Here is a 22159-nt window from a genome sequence, read left to right on the forward strand (position 1 = left end):
TTTCTGTAAATTATTATTGGAATGGAAAGATAAGACACAAGATGGATATATACATTCAACATATGGTACATAAGGACTGTATTTGTTTATTATAACAATAAATCAACAAGACGGCATTTGATATTTGATACACTGCCGATTTTGCTGGTTTTCCCACTTGCAAGCCATGTAGAGGTCTGTAATTTGTATCATAAGTTCTCTTCAACTGTGAGGGACGGAATCTAATACAAAAATTCAGAAAATCACATTGTATAATTTTTAAATAATAAATAAATAAATAAATACAAATAATTTGTATTTAACTGCATGCAATAAGTATTTGATACATTACCAACTAGTAAATAGTTTGGCTCTTAGTTCTTTTTTAAGAACCCCTCCTGTTCTCCACTCATTACCGGAAGTAACTGCACCTGTTTGAACTTGTTACCTGTATAACAGACACCTGTTCACATGCTCAAACAAACAAACTCCAACCTCTCCACAATGGCCAAGACCAAAGAGCTGTGTAGGGACATCAGGGATAAAATATTAGACCTGCACAAGGCTGGGATGGGCTACAGGAAAATAAGCAAGCAGCTTGGTGAGAAGGTAACAACTGTTGGAGCGATTATTAGAAAATGGAAGAAGTTCAAGTTGACGATCGATCTGCCTCGTTCTGGGGCTCCGTGCAAGATCTCACCTCGTGGGGCATCACTGATCATGAGGAAGGTGAGGGACCAGCCCAGAACTACACGGCAGGACCTGGTCAATGACCTGAAGAGAGCTGGAACCACAGTCTCGAAGAAAACCATCGGAAACACATTACGCCGTCATGGATTAAAATCCTACAGCGCACACAAGGTCCCGCTGCTGAAGCCAGTGCAGGTCCAGACACGTTTGAAGTTTGCCACTGGCCATCTGGATGATCCAGAGGAGCAATGGGAGAAGGTCATGTGGTCGGATGAGACCAAAATGGAACTTTTTGGTCTAAACTCGGCTCGTCGTGTTTGGAGGAAAAAGAAGGATGAGTACAACCCCAAGAACACCATCCCAACCGTGAAACATGGGGGAGGAAACATTTTTTGGGGCTGCTTCTCTGCCAAGGGTACAGGACGACTGCACCATATTAAGGGGAGGATGGATGGGGCTATATATCACCAGATCTTGGCTGACAACCTCCTTCCTTCAGTGAGAGCCCTGAACATGGGTCGTGGGTGGGTCTTCCAGCATGACAACGAGCCAAAGCACACAGCCAAGGCAACTCAAGAGTGGCTCCGTAAGAAGCATCTTAAGGTCCTGGAGTGGCCTAGCCAGTCACCAGATCTGAACCCGATAGAAAATCTATGGAGGGAGCTGAAAGTCCGTGTTGCCCGGCAGCAGCCCCGAAACCTGAAGGTTCTGGAGAAGATCTGCATGGAGGAGTGGGCCAAAATCCCCGCTGCAGTGTGTGCAAACCTTGTCAAGGACTACAGGAAACGTTTGGTATCTGTAATAGCAAACAAAGGTTTTTGTACCAAATATTAAGTTCGATTTTTGTGATGTATCATACTTTTATTATTTAAAAATCATACGTGATTTTCTGTTTTTTTTTGTATTAGATTCCGTCCCTCACAGTTGAAGAGAACTTATGATACAAATTACAGACCTCAACATGCTTTGCAAGTGGGAAAACCAGCAAAATCGGCAGTGTATCAAATACTTGTTCTCCCCACTGTAAACCAGTAGCCCACCATTGTTGATGTCAATAATTACTTACACAATGCTCATGGGTGCTGAAGCCTATAAAATCAGTTGCACCCAAGCGCCAGCAGAGGGCGGCAAAACTCCATAAAACACAATTAACAAGTGGGCATTTCACCGTACTGTCATTTAAATCTATCTGAGCGGGGCATGCACGTTAATTGCGTCAAATATTTTAACGTGATTAATTTAAAAAATTAATTACCGCCCGTTAACGCGATAATTTTGACAGCCCTAGTTATTAGCAATTGTTTCTACAAAATGGATAAGTGACAAGACTTTTGTCAGGGACTGTATATTTGATTCTAACGGGGGGCCAACTTCACAGAGGTATTAAAAACGACTGATGAAATATTGAGCTTCTATTTTTTTTTTTGTCATTTTCTTTGTAGCTGCTTGTGTTTGAAGACTTGACTTCTGGCACTCTAGTTTCTTTCCCGACTGAGCAGCAAAGCACTCACAGGCGGACACACTTCAGCTCCCTTCAATGAAAGACCATCATCCTTCACATGCAGCAAAATCGGCCCTCAAATTTGGAGTTATCGGTATCTTGGCTCCACGAGAAGTGATATCCGACCCATAATTGGAGAATGCCGCCGATGGTGTTTTGGCGTGAGGTGTGAATGTTATAAAAAAAAAAAAAACATGACTTTTTAAATCTTTGCATCGTTTTTTTCTTTGCAGTGTTAATTTCTCAAAGGAAGCCCAACAAAGAAGGCGTCTGTTTTCAAGAGTAGAGTCCGAAGAGAAACACAATACGCTTAATTAAATCTTGAAGTATCAGTTGCTTCGGCCACGGGTCATGAGGAAAAACATATCATGTGCAATTGCGCGCTTGCCAGACCATCATCAAGGCAGGAATGTTTGTTCCGGCGTGTTGACGCCGTCGCTTCACATCCACCCGCCCCTGCCTGTCCTCAAAAAGCCGCCCGCAAAAGCGCAGCGCCGCAGTCCGGGCAGCCGACGGACGGGTCGGCCGGCAGCGCTCGTCATGAACTTCGAGCAAATCCTCAGAGACGTCGGCGGCTTCTCCAAATTCCAGTTCCTGATCCTGAGCGTCCTATGCCTCCCGCGGGCCATCCTTCCGCTGCACTTCTTGCTGCACAACTTTGTCTCGGCAACACCGGCCCACCGATGCGCCACGAGGCCCGCCGGGAACTACAGCCTGCCGGAAGACGGCGCCCGGGCCTCCTGCCCGACCTTCGGGGACAACCGCACCGGCGTTTGTCCTCACGGCTACGCCTACGACCATTCCCAGTTCGTCTCCACCACCGTCACCGAGGTGAGGGGGAAATCGGAAGTCCGCAGATGTTCTTTGCCGATTTCTCATCAAAACCAGTCTGGAGTCTACTCGGCTGTTGTCCATTCAAGCCCGGAACCGCTGTGTTTCCACAGTGGGACCTGGTGTGTGAAGATCGAGGATTCAATAATGCTTTGGCCACCTATTTCTTCCTGGGGGTGACCTTTGGCGCCATCCTCTTTGGACATCTTGCAGACATGTAAGTCAACAGCAACGCCCTTCTGGCACTTTCTAGCGACGCGTCACAGAGTGCGTTGATTCCAATCGGAGGGTTCGCACGCACTAAAAAAGCCGCGAGTACATAATCTGCGCGTGGCCTTGTTCTTTGTAGATTTGCAATAAGGGTAAAGGGTTCTGTCCCCTACCGTATATTAATCTATTTTCAAATCCTCTCGGTTTAAAATGTTTATTTTTCCGATAATTATCGAGTCCTACGTATTGTACCTGTCCACCGAGGTTAAGGTTAGGGTAAAGATGAGGGCTGTCGTTGCTAGCGAGCTGTTATGGTTAGGCATGGTTTGAAAGGTAAGGGTCCAGGTTGTCGCTCCCTTCAAAAAAATCTTTTGAGGTTAGGGCCTTGTACCCCACATCATCATGGTCAGAGCTGCGCCCCCTATTGGCGGTGGTTAGGCATTGTCCGGAATCTTCTAAGTTTAGGGCACACGTTCCAAATCTTTTTCTAAAACCTAAATTGGTTAAGTTTAGATACGGATTTCAAACAGTTGTCAGTAGAACTGCACCCCCTATTGGCTGTTGTGAGGCATTGTTTGGAATCTTTATAAGTTTAGGGCACGCATTCCGATTCTTTTTCAAAAATCAATTTGGTTAGGTTAAGATGTGGATTTCAAATGGTGGTTAGAACTGCACCCCCTAATGGCTGTGGTTAGGCATTGTTTGGAATCATTAGCTTAGGGCACGCGTTCCGATTCTTTTTCAAAAATCAATCGGTTAGGTTTAGATGTGGATTTCAAACGTTTGTGGTTAGAACTGCGCCCCCTATTGGCTGTGGTTTGACATTGTTTGGAATCATTAGCTTAGGGCACGTGTTCCGATTCTTTTTCAAAAACCCAAATCGGTTAGGTTTGGATACAGATTTCAAATGGTTGTGGTTAGAACTGCGCCCCCTACTGGCAATGTTTAGGCATTGCTCGGAATCTTTTAAGTTTAGGGCGCACGTTCCGATTCTTTTTCAAAAACCTCTGTTACGTTTAGATGCGGATTTCAAACGTTTGTGGTTAGAACTGCGCCCCCTATTGGCTGTGGTTAGGCATTGCTCGGAATCTTTTAAGACTAGGGCACGCATTCCAATATTCAAAAACCCAAATAAGTTAGGTTTAGATGCGGATTTCAAACGGTTGTGGTTAGAATTGCGCCCCCTATTGGCTGTTGTGAGGCATTGTTTGGAATCTTCTAAGTTTAGGGCACACGTTCCGATTCTTTTTAAAAAACCAAATCAGTTAAGATACGGATTTTAAACGGTGGTTAGAGCTGCGCCCCCTATTGGCTGTGGTTAGGCATTGTTTGGAATCATGAGCTTAGGGCACGCGTTCCGATTCTTTTTCAAAAATCAATCGGTTAGGTTTAGATGCGGATTTCAAATGGTGGCTAGGACTGCGCCCTCTATTGCTTGTGGTTAGGCATTGATCAGAATCTTGTAAGTTTAGGGAATGCCAAATCGGTTAGGTTAAGATGCGGATTTCAAACGGTGGTTAGAACTGTGCCCTCTATTGGCTGTGGTTAGACATTGTTCGGAATCTTCTAAGTTTAGGGCACGTTTTCAGATTCTTTTTCAAAAACCCAAATCGGTTAGGTTTAGATGCAGATTTCAAACAATTGTTGTTAGAACTGTGCCTCCTACTGGCAATGTTTAGGCATTGTTTGGAATCTTTAGCTTAGGGCACGCGTTATGATGCTTTGTCAAAAAACAAATCGATTAGGTTTAGATGCAGATTTCAAACGTTTGTGATTAGAACTGCGCCCCCTATTGGCTGTCATTAGGCATTGTTCGGAATCTTTTGTTTAGGGCACGTTTTCAGATTCTTTTTCAAAAACCCAAATCGGTTAGGTTTAGATGCGGATTTCAAATGGTGGCTAGGACTGCGCCCTCTATTGCTTGTGGTTAGGCATTGATCAGAATCTTGCAAGTTTAGGGAATGCATTCCGATTCTTTTTCAAAAACCCAAATCAGTTAGGTTTAGATGCAGATTTCAAACGTTTGTGGTTAGAACTGCGCCCCCTATTAGCTGTGGTTAGACATTCTTCGGAATCTTTAGGGCACGCATTCCGATTCTTTTTAAAAAAACCAAATCAGGTAGGTCTAGATGGGGATTTCAAACGGTTGTCGTTAGAACTGCACCCCCTATTGGCTGTTGTGAGGCATTGTTCGGAATCTTTTGAGTTTGGGGCACGCATTCAGATTATTTTTCAAAAACCCGAATCGGTTAGGTTTAGATGCAGATTTCAAACGGTTGTGGTCAGAGCATCGCCCCCTAGCGGTTGGGTTTAGGCATCGTTCAGAATCGGTAAGGCTTACAGCCTGGGTCTAGGCTATTTTTTCAAACCCCTGATCCGTAGAAGCACAAGTCCGAATCCTTTGGCGTTTTAGACTAGCGTCTCCCCCCTCGAATGTCCAGGTTCCCCTGCGTTTCGTACTTGTGTTTTACGCGCGTGTCGGTACGTCCGCACGTGACTTGCAGTAGTTACAGGCGATGTATTCAAGTGACTCAATAGTAGGTACTCCATTACGACTAAACCCTCTTCCCTGGTGATTTTGTAAAACGGTTAAGATTTGCATTTGGTGTCTGAGGTTGAAGCAAAGCGTTGTCTCGGACTGGCATTTGACCGGTTACTAGTTTGCGCGTAAATGACGTTCTGAGTCCGCTACAAGCGAACCGACTCAATCCCTTAATTCCGTGATTTCGTGCTCGCTCAGTTAACATTAAGGTTTGGACTCTGGCCTATTGAAGTTGTCACAAGAGAGCCGGCATGTGCGCAGGTTTGGCCGAAAGCCGACGCTGCTGGCGGCGTTGGGGGGAGCCGCCTTGATGGGCGCCGCCTTGGCCTTCTCCAGCTCCTACACCGCGTTCGCCGTGACGCGGGCGCTGAGCGGTGTGGCGCTGAGCGGCGTGTCCATCATCGGATGTGTTTTAGGTGAGCGAGCAACCTTGCCCGGGACTCCTTGACCTCAGCTAACGTGGTTGACGTCTCAGGCCTGGAGTGGACAGACGTGAGGCACCGCACCTTGACTGGCACGCTGATCAGTTTGTCGTGGAGCGCCGGCAACATGCTGCTGGCACTGCTGGCTTACGCCATCCGCGACTGGCGGCACTTGACGCTGGCGGTGACGGCGCCTTGCGTGCCGGCCCTGCTCTGCTGTTGGTGAGTGGAGCGATTCCCGAGCAAATGGTGCAATTTAACACCCAGCTTCGGTGCCGTTTGACACCCGGCTGCAGGTGGCTGCCCGAGTCGGCCCGCTGGCTTGTGGCCAACGGCAGGACCGCTGAGGCCCACCGATGCCTGCTTCGCTGCGCCCGAACAAACAAAAGGGACCCGGCGGCACTGCGTCCGGAGGTAGGCCTGGCCTGACCTTTCCGAGGAAAACCCCTGTCCGCTTTCCCTCCCTTCCTCTCGCCGCAGGTCCTGGAGAAGGTGTCGGCGGAAGATGCCGGCGGGACTCATTGGTACGTGGACCTGCTCAGGACGCCCCGGCTGAGGAAGATCACCCTGCTGTCCGGGCTCTTCTCCTTCGCTGTTGCCTTCCTGTACTACGGCATCAGTTTGAGGATCTCGGGCTTCGGCGTCAGCCTCTACCTCACGCACTTCATCTACAGCGCCGTGGAAGTGCCCGCCAAAATCTTAACCTATTTTGTCCTGGATCGAATCGGGCGACGCAACGGCCAGGCGGGCTTCCTGATGGCCACGGGCACCCTAATAGCCGTAAATGCGGCCATCCCTCTAGGTGAGCCGGTCCGAACCAGCAATCTGCCTACCGCCTTTTCCTCTACCCTCTCACTTTGTCCATCAGAGCACTACTGGGTCCGCACCAGCGTGGCCGTGGTAGCCAAGGGCTTTTCCGAGGCGGCCTTCACAACCTCCCTCCTCTACGCTGCCGAGCTTTTTCCTACTGTCCTCCGGTAAGAGCCGAAAGCGTTCTTCCCCGCCGTCAGCCTGGCTAATCGGCTGCACTCACTCGGGTCGGACAGGCAGTGCGGGACGGGATACGCGTCGTGCCTGTGTCGCATCGGGAGTTCCTTAGCGCCCGTGGTCCTGCTGCTGGAAGACACGTGGCTTTACCTGCCGGCACTGGTTTTTTCCGTCACGGGAATGGTCGCCGGTGCGCTGGTCTTCCTGCTGCCTGAGACGCTGGACGTGCGCCTGCCCGAAAACATTCTGGACATCGAGGAAGGAAGGTAAAATGTGTCGGTCGAAAGTCACGGTTAGTGTTAGGTGCGCCATTAAAAAGGCTTTTTGTCATTCTGCAGACACAGAGAATCGGAGGCTAACAACCTCGGCAGTACCGAGACAAGAGTCGACCGGTGCCGGATTAGCTCTTCTGCGATTGACGGGATGGACTGACGCTTCTGGACAAATAAAGTCCATCTCAGAAAGACAGAACATTCCTTCTGATGTGAAAATAAAGGGTCAAAGGAGAACACCAGTCAGGCCTTTTCTTATCAGCTGCAGTTCTGGTCGTCCGACGGTATTGAAAGCAGACACGTTCGTCGGGAATATCATTTTGCACGACACGCACGGGCACTTCTCTTTGTCGCTATCTGACCGGGCTAACATGTTACCTTCTTTGGAAGCACGCTGATAAGCGCCAGACTCCGTGGCCATCTTTAGAACGTTATCTCTGTAGCCCTTATCGCCACCCCCGACACCTCGCCTGTCCCCTCCCGGTTTCCGTGACGCCACCGACATCTTCCCGGAGGCAGTCGTCACGTTAGCATAGGGTATCGGCGCTATTGGTTTTTCAAGCTCATTTTGAAGATCGTCGTATGTCCGGACGGTCGGCTTGTGGGCGGGCGTTGACGAGGCGTTCGAAACTGGGACCCTCGCAAAAGTGGGCGAGTTCCTGCTTAGCTCCGCCCCCGCGTCAAAGCACACGAACTCAGCGACACTGCTTCAATTTTGCTCAGCTCCTGGGAGTCTCATCACCACCCTGCTTTTTGCGCAATTGCCTTTTCGGATCATTTTTTGGAATCTGTAGGTAAGTTAGCCCAAAAGCAAAATCCAACAGAAGATTTGCGTTGTCATGTCCTGAGATAAGATCGATTAAAAGTGAATGAATGAAATATTTATTGTCATCATCATCAGTATCATTGATAGTTACAAAATGTGGGATAGTTTGGCCAAAGAAAGAGAATCATTGACAGTCACAAAATATGGAATGATTTGCCCGAAAAGACCGATGACAGACAAAGGAAGACGGGGAAAAGCATATGCTTATCAATACCCGTCCCCCTACAGCCCGGGACGCACAGTCTAGCATAGCAAAGTTGCATAGTCACATTACATGAGCTTTCATTTTCCGTTTTTGTTTTTCTTTTTGCTTTTGTCCGTTTTTTCAGTTGTACAGCTTCCCAAAAGTCATTGATTGCCATGAAGTCACATTGTAGAGAAGATTCTGTCCAAAGCTTAGCATCCAGTCAAGCAGCTCCATTTGCACTTGATTAGTGATCTAAGTTGGCTGCAGGGCATATCTTCAGGGCGTGCGATGTTATGTCTTAGTCTCTGTCCCTGACATTTAATCATCCTTTTGTTGTCTTTTTGTTGTGGGGACATTTTGTTGCGGATGTGTGTGTGCAGTGGAGTTATGTGTCATTTTGGTTCGAATAGCGATCTAGGATGGTTTTCATGTACATCTTTTTGAAGTAACTAAATTATTTTATACTCGTCAGCGCTGCATCACATGTATTCCATAGGTGAACCCCTATGTCCGTAATCGAGAAGGATTTTAGGCTTGTCCGAATTGTCCGATAGGAAAACAATCTGATTCCTCTTAGTCGTAATTTGATCCCCTCAGTTGGAATCAAGCTTGTAGGTTAGGCGGCAGACAGTTTGCGTGGGCCTTGTACATCATTTGAACAGTTTTGAAGTTAATCGAGTCATGAAATTTTAATAGCTTGGATTTGATATAGATTGCTCATTTGTGTGCGCTCTGAACGGTGCGTTGTGAATGATCCGAATTGCCTTTTTTTGAAGGATAAAAAGCGGATTAAGGTGAGTTTTGTGTGTGTGTCCCCAAATTTCCGGACGGTAACTGAGGTGCGGCAGGATAAGTGCGCTGTAAAGAGTTTGGAGAGCCCCCTCATCTAGCATATTTTGTGCTCTAAAGAGAATGGAGATGCTCCTAGCAAGCTTATTGCACAGCCGCTCCACATGGGCCTTTCATGTTAGTAAGTCGTCGAAAACTACACCTAAGACTTTGTGCTGTCGTACTCTCTGTATCACAACATTGTTTATTTGTATGTTTAAGTGCTCATTGAGACCCTTCCTGCCAAATAGTATGTATTTAGTTTTTTCGAAAAAGTGGATTGTAATCTTGTAAAAGCAGATTTGACAGAGTTGCTTTCGTCCACTCGTCAGAGGTTGTAGCGTGACCTTGGTGGATGGGTTCAGGGCACTTGTGTTAGAGTGAAGTTGGTCTCAGCTATATTAATAATATATGAAGTAAATGTTAAGCATGAGTCAATAAGTTGACTGATCATGCACTTTCAGAAAGATAAATATACTAAGTAATAGTACTTTGGGGCAGCAAGACATAAAAAATATACTAAAGTGTAAGTTTTAGTATTAAAGTAAGTCTTAGTATTAATGTCCTTAAGACTTTTGTTAATGTAACGGGTGCATGCGAGTCCGTGGTGCATAGAAACCTTAAAAGCAGCTAAAGCTGCTAGCCTTGGCTTTTGGCTTTGTGGTCAACGCTCTTGCCTGGCGTGCTGGACGCGGCGCGGGTGCGAGTCCTGACCTGGACGAGGGGACTGATCGCGTCGTGTGGTGGTGGTACATTGGTGCCATGACCCGGATCGGCAGTGAAGGTTTCGGGGGGTGATTGTAACTGGTGCGTGCGAGTCTGCTGTGTGCGATGCATGGAAACCTTCAAGAGGGCGCGCTGGAAGCTGAAACTGCTAGCCTGGGCTTTTGGCTTAGTGGCCAGTAGAGGTGTGCATCGGCACTGCCCTCACGATTCGATTCGATTCGATTTGGAGGGCCACGATTCGATTCAGAGGGTCACGATTCGATTCAGTTCGATTCGGCAATGCATCGCGGTGCATTAAAGCCTGGGATGCATTAAAATTCTAAAGCAAAGCATATTTTTCGTGAATCATGAGGCAACACAAGCGGTCAGACATTAACTCTTTAACACCGAACGTGTCGGCAGCGACGCGTTTACGCATATCGTCTTTGAAGCTTCGTCACGCTGTAATTACGTCACCCAAATGCCGCTGGTTGGTCTCATTTGAAAGTGCGGAAGTTGATGTCCACACCAGTTTTTATTTGAAGTCAATCGACCGAGAAAAACGGGAGATAATGTCATTTGAGTTTTATAGTTTTATTGCACTCATAAATATGCATTAAAACGCTGCATGGACCATGTATCTATCTCCATATTTCCATCATTTCTTGTCCTTTTTCAAAAGCGAAATCAGCACAAAAGACTACATATCCCAAGAGCCGTTCCGATGTCAAGAAGTACGAACAGAATGTGATCATTTTTAATAAATTTCCGAACGAGGCGCCACCTAATGAAAGGGAGGCATGCGACGCAAGCAACGGCCGGTTGGTTTGAGCGAGCGACTTTGAAACGTGCAGAATGAATATAAAACTACATTTAGCGCAGGCTAATGCGTTATTTCATTAACTCAAGGAAGAAGATGAGCCATATTTGTTGTCTTTTTCTTTGCATGAGTTGGCGTCTCGGCAAATAGAAGTGACGGCAGTGCGCAAATGGCGAAAGAGTAGGCTGTGTGACGTGTGTGACGCAGCTCCGTGACCTGTTCAAGCTTTATTGAGTGCGCAAAAAAAAAAAAAAAAAAACTTTATTGGGTCGCATGCCTGAAAATTTTGAATTGAACTGAACTACTTGTCAATATTTTTTAAAATACTTTTTTTCAATGTTATATATATTTTTTCTTTACTATAACCTTTTCAATTTTTATGTAGATGTGTGTTCGAGAAGCTTGATTGCATGTAGGTATATACTTTTGATAAGGTGATGGGTACAACACCTAACTTCACAAAGAGATATCTTCCAAACCGTTTTTGTGTTAGATGATATATACAATTTTTTTCTCACTATTTTGCACTCTATATAACCTGTTTTGACCATAGTATGTGTAAAGGCCAAAACGCCTATGACCATACCTGCTGTTTGTGTTGAATTGTCAAACATAAAACTATTCAATCTTATTTTTTTCTATTGAATGTTTATCCTAACAAGTTGAATAAATATGATCAAGCTTCAAAACGGTTGGTCGAGCATGTTTGGTTGTCAGTGGGATGTCAAGGTTACAAATTTTGAAAAAAGATTTTGGGATTTTTTTGTCTTTTTGGGTCCAAAATGTGGATTAAAATTGGTCAGTGAAGAAAACAACAGTTTGGACATAAAGTTTGAGGTATCCTGAAAAAAGGGACCCAACTTGGCCATTTTAAACAATTTTTTCTTTGAAATATAAAGGCAACATCCAATGCAAGCAAATTTGGCCAAAATAGGCTTAGGTGTTAAAGGGTTAAACAACTTTTTATTGGCTCTTGTGTCACTCCTGGTTGAAGTCAAATGAAAGTACTTTCAGATATATATATATAAAAAAAAAAACAGATCACAGCATTTAATTATTAGTGCTTTGAACGAGACCAGGGCTTTCACACAGTAGCAGCCTTTCACACAGTGCAACATCTGAACTCCTGTGCAAAATCAGTAATAACAGTCACTGTATTTTAGTCACAACAACCCATCAATAAAAATATTTAAGTAAATATTAAAGAAAACGACAACGAAAATATGATCAGCTCATCAGCAAGCGCTGCAGGAGCCTGATATCCATCCATCCATCCATTATCGTCCGCTTAGTCCGCGGTCGGGTCGCGGGGGCAGCAGCTTTAGCAGGGAAGCCCAGACTTCCCTCTCCCCAGCCACTTCAGCCAGCTCCTCCGGCGGGACTCCAAGGCGTTCCCAGGCCAGCCGAGCGACATAGTGTCTCCAGCGTGTCCTGGGTCAACCCCGGGGCCTCCCGCCGGTGGGACATGCCCGGAACACCTCTCCAGGGAGGCGTCCAGGAGGCATCCGAACCAGATGCCCGAGCCACCTCAACTGGCTCCTCTCAACGCAGAGGAGTAGCGGCTCGACACCAAGCCCCTCCCGGATGACCAAGCTTCTCACCCTATCTCTAGGGGAGAGCCCGGACACCCTGCGGAGGAAACTCATTTCGGCCGCTTGTATCCGGGATCTTGTTCTTTCGGTCACGACCCACAGCTTGTGACAATAGGTGAGGGTAGGAACGTAGATCGACTGGTAAATCGAGAGCTTCGCCTTTTGGCTCAGCTCCTTCTTCACCACAACGGACCGGTGCAGAGTCCGCATCACTGCAGACGCTGCACCGATCCGCCTGTCAATCTCCCGCTCCCTCCTACCGTCACTCGTGAACAAGACCCCATGATACTTGAACTCCTCCACTTGGGGCAGGATCTCCTCCCCGACCTGGAGAGGGCATGCCACCCTTTTCCGGCTGAGGACCATGGTCTCGGATTTGGAGGTGCTGATCTTCATCCCAACCGCTTCACACTCAGCTGTGAACCGCCCCAGTGAGAGTTGGAGGTCATGGCTTGATGAAGCCAACAGCACCACATCATCTGCAAAAAGCAGAGATGCAATGCCGGATGGTTTGGAGGTTAGGAGCCTGATAACAATCCTGATTATTTGATTCAGATGTGTTAAAGGTGGAAAATTGGACATGGAAAACAAGCTGGATAGCGGCTCTCAAGGACCAGGGTTGCAGACCCCTGGTATGTCTCAAGTTGACTCGCACTTGGTATGGTCTCAAATTTTAACCTGTTTATATGTAACGGGTGCACGTAGGTCCGTTGTGTAATCAGGATCGTGATCAGGCTCCTGCAGAGCTTGCTGATGAGCTGATCATTTGATTCAGCTGTGTTAAAGAAGGGAGACATGGAAAACAAGCTAGGTAGCGGCTCTCGAGGACCAGGGTTGCAGACCCCTGGACCATACCAAGTGCGAGTCAATCTTCCGCTGAGCAAACCAGTTCCTCCTCCCTCCTCGAGGACTAGCAGTTAAAAGAACTGGATTAAGCTTGTAAATTGGGAGCAAACCAGTCCAAAATATACATTTTTTCCCTCTTATCCGACATTGGGTTACGGATCCAGATTCTGCAGCCGGGTATCAGATCGCCAAGGACCCCTTCTTTGGCTGCCACCCATCAGTCTACGCACCCGATCTCTTCGAGCCCATGGGGAGGAGACCCAGTGTTACCTCTTTGGGCTGCACCGGACTGCATGGGTGCAGGCACTCGCCATCGTGTCCCACCTCCAGGCCTGGCTCCAGAGAGGTGACCTGCGTCCGGGCGAGGGAACTGGTGCTCATCATAGAAGGTCTTTTGAGCCATTCTTTGTCTGGTCCCTCACCTACGACCTGTCTGCTATGGGTGACCCTGCCAGGGGCACAAAGCCCCAGACAACATAGCTCTTAGGATCATTAGGACACACAAACACCTCACCATGATAAGGTAATGGCTCATAGGGGGGTCAGTCCAAAACCTGGTCTAAAACTCAGTGTACGAACCACCGAACCGCTTAGACTTACTCACCAAACCCCAGGGGTTCGATCGAACCCAGGTTAGGAACCACTGTGCTAAAGGGAGTTGGAGCTCAGGGTTTGTGATGTAGAAAAAAAACATAAAAATCCGCAACTGCTCACTGGTTTTACCTCCTGCTTTTGGACAGATGGGCAAACAATAAGCTTACCAGCTTCTGATTGGTCGATACTACCCCAGATGTAGTTGTCTTTGTCTTTTCATGAGACTGCGACGGTCATGTGCATAATCACCCAAGGAAGGCTTTTCCTTGTAGGTTGCAGCTGAGAAGCGCTAGCGATTGACCGGCCATGTGGCGAGCCGGAAACAAGACCTGGCCTTTCTTACTCCTCTGGGCCTCGCTATGGGCCGGAGCGGCCGCTCGGAACAACACCTCGGGCGAGTGCGACGGCGCCGCTCGCTGCAAGGACGGTGTCATCTTGAATGTGTGGAAGCCAGAGAACCCAGCCCCCTACGAGCGCGCGGCCCGAGCCGTCCTCTACTTGGCCGCCATGGCCTACGCCTTCGTGGGCGTGTCAGTCATCGCCGATCGCTTCATGGCATCCATCGAGGTCATCACGTCCCAGGAGCGGCGGGTCACCCTGAAAAGAGCCGACGGGCAAAAGTACACGGTCACCGTGCGCGTGTGGAACGAGACGGTGTCCAACCTGACCCTGATGGCGCTGGGGTCGTCGGCGCCGGAGATCCTGCTGTCGGTGGTGGAGATCTGCGGCCACGGCTTCGACGCCGGCGAACTGGGGCCCAACACCATCGTGGGGAGCGCCGCCTTCAACATGTTCGTCATCATAGGCCTCTGCGTTTACGTCATCCCCGACGGCCAGAGCCGCCGGATTAAGCACCCTCGAGTCTTCTTCGTCACCGCCGCCTGGAGCGTCTTCGCCTACGCCTGGCTTTACCTCATCCTGGCCTACTTTTCTCCAGGGGTGGTGGACATATGGGAGGGGCTCCTCACCCTCTTCTTCTTTCCCCTCTGCGTGGGCTTTGCCTACGTGGCCGATCGCCGCCTCCTCTTCTACAAGTACGCGCGCAAGCGCTATCGAGCCGGCGGCCGGAGCGGGGTGATCGTGGAGACCGAGGGGGACCCGGAGCCGCCCCGGGATCGGGCGCGTCCAGATGGGGGAGAAGACGGTCGCCCGGCCGAGGTCTTCTACCGTCGCTCGCCGACTGCGCCCGGAGAAGGAGATCCCGACTTCGCCGTGGACTTTGGCCCCGCCGTAGCTACTTCCGACTGGGATGACCGGCGTGCCGGAGTCTTTGCCTTCGAGGAAGCCACCGTGACCGTCGCCAAAAATGCCGGCGCGATGGAGGTCAGGGTGCTCCGGACCTCGGGGGCTCGAGGCATAGTGATCGTGCCCTACAAGACCGTGGAGGGCAGCGCCAAAGGCGGCGGCCGAGACTTCGAGGACACTCACGGCGTCCTGGAATTTGACCACAACGAGACCTGGTTAGCCCCGATTGCTGCCCGGTGTCCATCCGCCGGCTTAATCTTTCCCCTTCAGTAAGGTCCTTCGCGTCAACATTATCGATGACGAAGAGTACGACAAGAACAAAGACTTTTGGGTGGAGATGTACGAGCCACGACTGCTGGAGATGAGCCGCGAGAAAGGTGAGAGAAGTTCATGCCCCGAGCCGGCCTTTGAGTGCTTGAGCGAGGTTTGTTTTTTTCCGTCCCTTCTCCGTATCCCTCTGTCTGGACGCATTACTCAATGGTTCTGAGCATCTCCAGTACGCCCCATAACTCACTAAGTGCATTTGTTTCCCTCAGGAGTCATGTTGACAAGCTAACTGCCTCATCCGGAATCCGGATCTGTCAAATTGAATGACGAGTCATGTCTGTCGCCATTTACGGGCCACTTTACGTCGGTTGTACGGTTAAGCTAGCTCTCAAAATTAGAAAATGCAATTTGTGGAGAAATTGCAATGGTAGCTTTGCTATGAAGTGAGTTTATCGGGTTCATGTTTATTTTGGGTCACTTCCTGTTGATATGGGGGAATTTTGAGGTCACTTCCTGTTGATTTGGGGGCATTTCGGGTTTACTTCCTGCACATATTGGGTCACTTCCTGTTTACGTTGGGTCACTTTCTATTGATATGGGGGAATTTCGAGGTCACTTCCTGTTGATTTGAGGGCATTTGGGTTTACTTCCTGTAGATATCGGGTCACTTCCTGTTTACTTTGGGTCACTTCCTGTTGATATGATGGGGATTTTGGGTTCACTTCCTGTAGATATTGGGTCACTTCCTGTTTATTTTGTGTCACTTCATGTTGATATAGGAGAATTTTGAGGTTACTTCCTGTTGATCTGATGGAATTTCGGGTTCACTTCCCATAGATATCGGGTCACTTCCTGTTAATTTTGGGTCACTTCCTGTTGATATGGGGAAATTTCGAGGTCACCTACTGTTGATATGGTGGGGATTTCGGATTCACTTCATGTAGATTTTGGGTCACTTCCTGTTTATTTTGTGTCACTTCATGTTGATATAGGAGAATTTTGAGGTTACTTCCTGTTGATCTGATGGAATTTCGGGTTCACTTCCCATAGATATCGGGTCACTTCCTGTTAATTTTGGGTCACTTCCTGTAGATATGGGGAAATTTCGAGGTCACCTACTGTTGATATGGTGGGGATTTCGGATTCACTTCATGTAGATTTTGGGTCACTTCCTGTTAATTGGGGGGCATTTCAGGTGCACTTCCTGAACATATTGGGTCTACATGTTGATTTTGATGTATCTTGGACTTTCTGTAGATTTTGCATTACTTTCTCTTTATTTTGGGTAACTTCCTGCTGATATGAGGGAATTTTGAGGTTAGTTCCTGTTTATTTGGGGGCATTTCGGGTTCACTTCCTGTAGATATTGGGTCACTTCCTGTTTATTTTGGGTCACTTCCTGTTGATATGGTGGGGATTTCAGGTTCACTTCCTGTAGATATTGGGTCACTTCCTGTTTATTTTGGGACACTTCCTGTTGAAATGGGGCACTTTCGAGGTTACGTCCTGTTGATTTGATGGGATTTCGGGTTCACTTCCTGTTTATTTTGGGTCACTTCCTGTTGATGTGGGGATTTCGGGTTCACTTACTGTAGCTATTGGGTCACTTTCTGTTTATTTTGGGTCAGTTCCTGTTGAAATGAGGGAATTTCGAGGTTACTACCTATTTGATTTTGAGGTATCTCGGACTTCCTGTAGATATCGGGTCACTTCCTGTTAATTTTGGGTCAGCTTCTGTTGATATGGGGAAATTTCGAGGTCACTTCCCGTTGATTTGAGGGCATTTGGGTTCACTTCCTGTAGATATCGGGTCACTTCCTGTTTATTTTGGGTCACTTCCTGTTGATATGGTGGGGACTTCGGGTTCACTTCCTGTAGATATCGGGTCCCTTCCTGTTTGTTTTGGGGCACTTTCTATTGATATGAGGGAATTTCGAGGTTACTTCCTGTTGATTTGAGGGCATTTCGGGTTGACTTCCTATAGGTATTGGGTCACTTCCTGTTAATTGGGGGGCATTTCAGGTGCACTTCCTGAACATACTGGGTCACTAAATGTTGATATTTATGTATCTCGGACTTCCTGTAGATTTTGCATCACTTCCTGTTTATTTTGGGTCATTTGCTGTTGATATGGGGGAATCTTAAGGTTACCTCCTGTTGATTTGGGGGCATTTCAGGTTCAATCGTCATTTCAAAGTCTGTCCGGTGTACGTGTCTCTCAGAGGAAACCGGCGTGTCGGGGTCAAAGGAGGAAGAAGAGCGGCGGACAGCGTTGCCCGCGCTAGGCCAACATGCCAGACTACGAGTCGTCATCGAGGAGTCATACGAGTTTAAGGTGCGGCCTGGCTTTGCCTTCTTCCAGATATTAAGCCCTTATTCATCTCCGTGCGTGCTTCAGAACGCGGTGGACAAGGTGCTGAAGAAGACCAGACTGGCCGTGCTGACGGGAACCACAACCTGGAGAGATCAGTTTACAGAGGCTGTCACGGTGGGCGCAGGTAAAGGCCCGACCTGGAGATCAGTGGAGGGCCCCGAAGGCGGAGAATGTTTTTTGTGCCGTTTAGGCGGTGATGACAACGAGGATGACGAAGGTGGTAAGAATCCGCCCTCTACCGCCGATTACGTCCTGCACTTCCTGACCGTCTTCTGGAAGCTTCTGTTCGCGCTCGTCCCGCCTACCGATTACTTGAAAGGCTGGGCGTGCTTCTGGGTCTCCATCGCGGTTATCGGCATCTTGACGGCGGTCATCGGGGACCTGGCCTCGCACTTCGGCTGCACGGTGGGTCTGAAGGACTCGGTCACGGCCGTGGTATTTGTGGCCTTGGGCACCTCGGTACCAGGTAGGCGGCGGACAGCCGGACGGTCACGGTTCGAGCCTCGTCCTTAACCCCGCCCTCCTTCTTAGACACCTTTGCCAGCAAGGTGGCGGCCTGCCAGGACCGCTACGCCGACGCCTCCATCGGCAACGTGACGGGAAGCAACGCCGTCAACGTGTTCCTGGGCATCGGCGTGGCCTGGTCCGTGGCCGCCGTCTACCACCGTACCAAGAACCAGCCCTTCAGGGTAGATCCCGGAACGCTGGCTTTCTCCGTCACCCTCTTCACCGTCTTGGCCTTCATCTGCATCACCGTCCTGGTCTACCGGCGTCGGCCCGAGATCGGCGGGGAACTGGGAGGGCCGCCGCTGGCCAAGGCGGCCACCGCCACCTTGTTCTTCTGCTTGTGGTTGACCTACGTGGTCTTGTCTTCGCTGGAGGCCTACTGCCACGTCCGGGGCTTCTGACACCATCTTCCTGGATGGACGATGGATTGAAGGAGGATCGATGAATCATTGGATAGATGCTTAAACGCATGATGACGGTGATTGATGAACCAGGATTTACCTGTCTTCTAAGTGCAAATAAAGAGCCATATGCCCTGGTTGGAGGTTTTTCCTTTGGTTTATGTCATATGAACACAAGGCCGTAGGGCTTGGTCTCAACATTGGTAGAGATGATATAACAGCATAACCCGCATGTACAATACACTTTTTGCCTGGGACGGGAAATTAATAAAACCAAAAGATTATTGAACAGTAGTCAGGGCTACATTTATCATGAATATGTACCTGATTAATCAATAGTCTAAATCAACCAGCGGCTCTTTAGCACCGCCCTAGTGGCTCCCTTGGAGCGTTTTCAAAAATGTTTCAAAATGGAAAAACATAGGGGAGGGACATATATTTTTAGTTGTAATATGGTTTCTGTAGAAGGACAAATATGACTCAAACATTCTTCTAATTCATTATTATTATTATAATGAAGTTCAGCTTGAGTCATTGCGTCTTGCATCATTCTCTGAAGGATGCACTGCAGTGAAAATAAACATTTACCGTATTTTCCGCAACATAAGGCGCATCAGTGTATAAGGCCACCTTCAATGAATGACCTATTTTAAAACCGTTTTCATGTATATGGAGGTAAATTTGGGTCTTTATTATTCGATCCAAAAAAAAATTGCTTCAATCAAAATATATATTTTCAATCGAAGAAAAAGTCACTTCAATCAAAAAAAATGTGTTTGAATGCAAAAATAAATTTGAAACTTGAAAAAATATATTTGAAAACTATTTTTCTTTGATTGATTTTTTTTTTTTTTTTTTAAGTCAAGTTTTTTTTTTATTTTTTATTGAAACAACATTTTTGATTGAAGTCATGTAATTTTGCGTTTGGACCACATACATTTTGGCTAGGACATTTGTGTCTTTATTATCCAATCAAAAAATAAGTTGCTTCAAACAAAAAAATATATATTTTCAAAAGAAAAATCACTTCAATCAAAAATTTAAAAAATTCAATCATGTGAAAAAATATTTGAGACGTAGAAATTCACATTTGAACACTTTATTTTTCATTCAAACTGTTTTCTTTGATTGAAGCAATCCTTTTTGTGTTTGAGGCATATTAGGGGTAGGACATTTGTGTCTAAATCATTCAATACCAATAAAAGTTGCTTCAATCAAAAAAAACCTTTTTAATCAAAGAAAAAAAAAAACTTTTGCAAAAATATTTTTTTTGAAAAGATTTTTTTTATTTGTAATACGAGTATATGTATTTTTTATTGACGTGTCACTTTTTTTGAATAGCAAAAAGTTTTAAACTCTTTTTTAAATTTTTTTTTTAAAGTGGAAAAAGTTTTGAAGGCACTTTTTTTTTTGGAGTGGAAAAAGTTTTGAAGGCACTTTTTTTTCCCGATTGAATCATTTTGACACAAAGAGCCAACTTCAACGCTACTTCCGACATGTTTGAGTGGCAGCTGACTACGCCGATGGCATAAAAGCAGGAAGTCAGAATAATGGCCTCCAGGGCTCCATCCAGCCATCGGACTCTGATGGAGTCCAAGCCGAAAATAGGGCACCGCTATGGGGGTGTGTCATCGATGAGTGCCCACGATGGTACGGTGCCTTGTTGCGGGGAACACGGGGAACTTCACCCGCTGCCCTGACGTGACGGTTGGCAATCAGGGTCCCACCGCAGTGTCGCGACGCCCCGGTATGGGAGTGGCCGGCGAGTGGCCCGACACTAGCCTGCCCAGTAAGCGAGTGGACTACCGGCGAGTCGCTGGTGTCCGCGCCGGGAGCCCCGTTGCTTCAGCTTTGAATGAGTGTCGTGTTACTCGCCGGCCAGCCACTCGACAGCCGGCCTTCGCGCCTGGGGGGTGATATTGGGGTCCACCAGTGTGCTGCGACAGGGCACCGTACCATCGCGGGCACTCACCGATGTCACCCCCCCGTAGCGGTGCCCTATTTTCAGCTTGGACTCCCATCAGAGTCCGATGGCTGGATGGAGCCCTGGTGGCCATTATTCTTACTTCCTGCTTTTATACCATTGGCGTAGTCACCTGCCACTCAAACATGTCGGAAGTAGCGTTGAAGTTGGCTCTTTGTGTCAAAATGATTCAATCGAAAAAACGTGTCTTTAAAACTTTTTCCACTTCAAAAAAAAAAGTGAGTTCAAAACTTTTTCCATTTAAAAAAAAAAAAGAGTTTAAAACTTTTTGCTTTTCAAAAAAAGTGACACGTCAATAAAAAATATATATATTTCAAATAAAAAAATATTTTGAAAAAATATTTTTTGCAAAATGTTTTTCTTTGATTAAAAATAGTTTTTTTTGATTGAAGCAACTTTTATTGGGATTGAATGATTTAGACACGAAAGCCTACCCAAAATATGGCTCAAACACAAAAAGGATTGCTTCGATCAAAGAAAACAGTTTCAATGAAAAATGAAGTGTTCAAATGCGAATTTCTGCGTCTCAAATATTTTTTCATATTCAAACCTTTATTTTTTTACGATTGAATTTTTAAAAAAAATTTTATTGAAGTGTTTTTTCTTTTGAAAATATATATTTTTTTGTTTGAAGCAACTTCTTTTTTGATTGAATAATAAAGACGCAAATGTCCTAGCCAAAATGTGGTCTAAACACAAAATTTCATGACTTCAATCAAAAAAGTTGTTTCAATCAAAAAAAATTTGACTTAAAAAAAAAAAAAAAAATCAATCAAAGAAAAATAGTTTTCAAATATATTTTTTTGACTTTCAAATTTATTTTTGCATTCAAACACATTTTTTTTGATTGAAGTGACTTTTTCTTCGATTGAAAATATATTTTTTGATTGAAGCAACTTTTTTTTTTGATTGAATAATAAAGACACAAATCTACCTCCATACATGTATAGGGTAAGCTTGAGAACGATAAACCGATGCGACCAGATATCCGGTTTTCCAGGTGAGAAATACAGATGTATCGATAGTAAAGTTACCATTCGACAGTAATTAGCCATTAAATATTCAGTGAACCGATAGTAGAGATAGAATTCGGCTATCGTGAGCACAAGAATCGGCTTCTAATGCCTACTTCAATGCATTGTTTAATATGATAATTTAGCTTTTACTTCACATGCTGCACTTGTGTCTTTCAGTGAATGACACAAGTGCGCGTCATTCACCACACAGCGCACACTTAGGCTACGTTCATACTACAGGTCTTAATGCACGAATCCGATTTTTTGTCATATCCGTTTTTTTGGCGTGCCCGTTCAGACTGCCTTTATCCATTGAGACCGTTCAAGTATTACGCATGCGCACTAATTCGCGGTCCGACACGCGCTGAAGCATCAAAACAAATGACACACGTCATCCGTCATTCCAGGGATATCATATTTTGCTTTTCAAAAGGAGGACACAAATAACAGACATAAATAATCCCCGTTTAGGCTTATATTCAAAGTTTATATGGATCGATAGCATGCACGCACGGTCCGTGCACGTCACACAC

The 22159-nt window shown here is 46.6% G+C and overlaps 2 protein-coding genes across 2 annotated transcripts; both read left to right on the forward strand.

Moving 5' to 3' along the window:
* The first annotated feature begins 2472 nt into the window (after positions 1-2472).
* Positions 2473-7738, forward strand: slc22a7a (solute carrier family 22 member 7a). The gene is made up of 9 exons (XM_057844005.1): positions 2473-3001; positions 3115-3218; positions 6015-6169; positions 6229-6397; positions 6472-6589; positions 6656-6977; positions 7044-7152; positions 7222-7428; positions 7501-7738. The coding sequence occupies exons 1-9, from the start codon at positions 2522-2524 to the stop codon at positions 7592-7594; spliced, it is 1758 nt and encodes a 585-aa protein (XP_057699988.1). The 5' UTR covers positions 2473-2521; the 3' UTR covers positions 7595-7738.
* A 207-nt stretch (positions 7739-7945) lies between these two features.
* Positions 7946-18777, forward strand: slc8a1a (solute carrier family 8 member 1a). Its single transcript, XM_057844765.1, has 7 exons — positions 7946-8228; positions 14105-15292; positions 15348-15454; positions 17567-17679; positions 17743-17842; positions 17909-18184; positions 18250-18777. Exons 2-7 carry the CDS (start codon positions 14139-14141, stop codon positions 18624-18626), a joined length of 2127 nt encoding a protein of 708 aa, XP_057700748.1. The 5' UTR covers positions 7946-8228; positions 14105-14138; the 3' UTR covers positions 18627-18777.
* The last annotated feature ends 3382 nt before the right edge of the window (positions 18778-22159 follow it).

Source organism: Corythoichthys intestinalis, chromosome 8 (genome assembly GCF_030265065.1).
Source record: "Corythoichthys intestinalis isolate RoL2023-P3 chromosome 8, ASM3026506v1, whole genome shotgun sequence".
NCBI lineage: Eukaryota > Metazoa > Chordata > Actinopteri > Syngnathiformes > Syngnathidae > Corythoichthys > Corythoichthys intestinalis.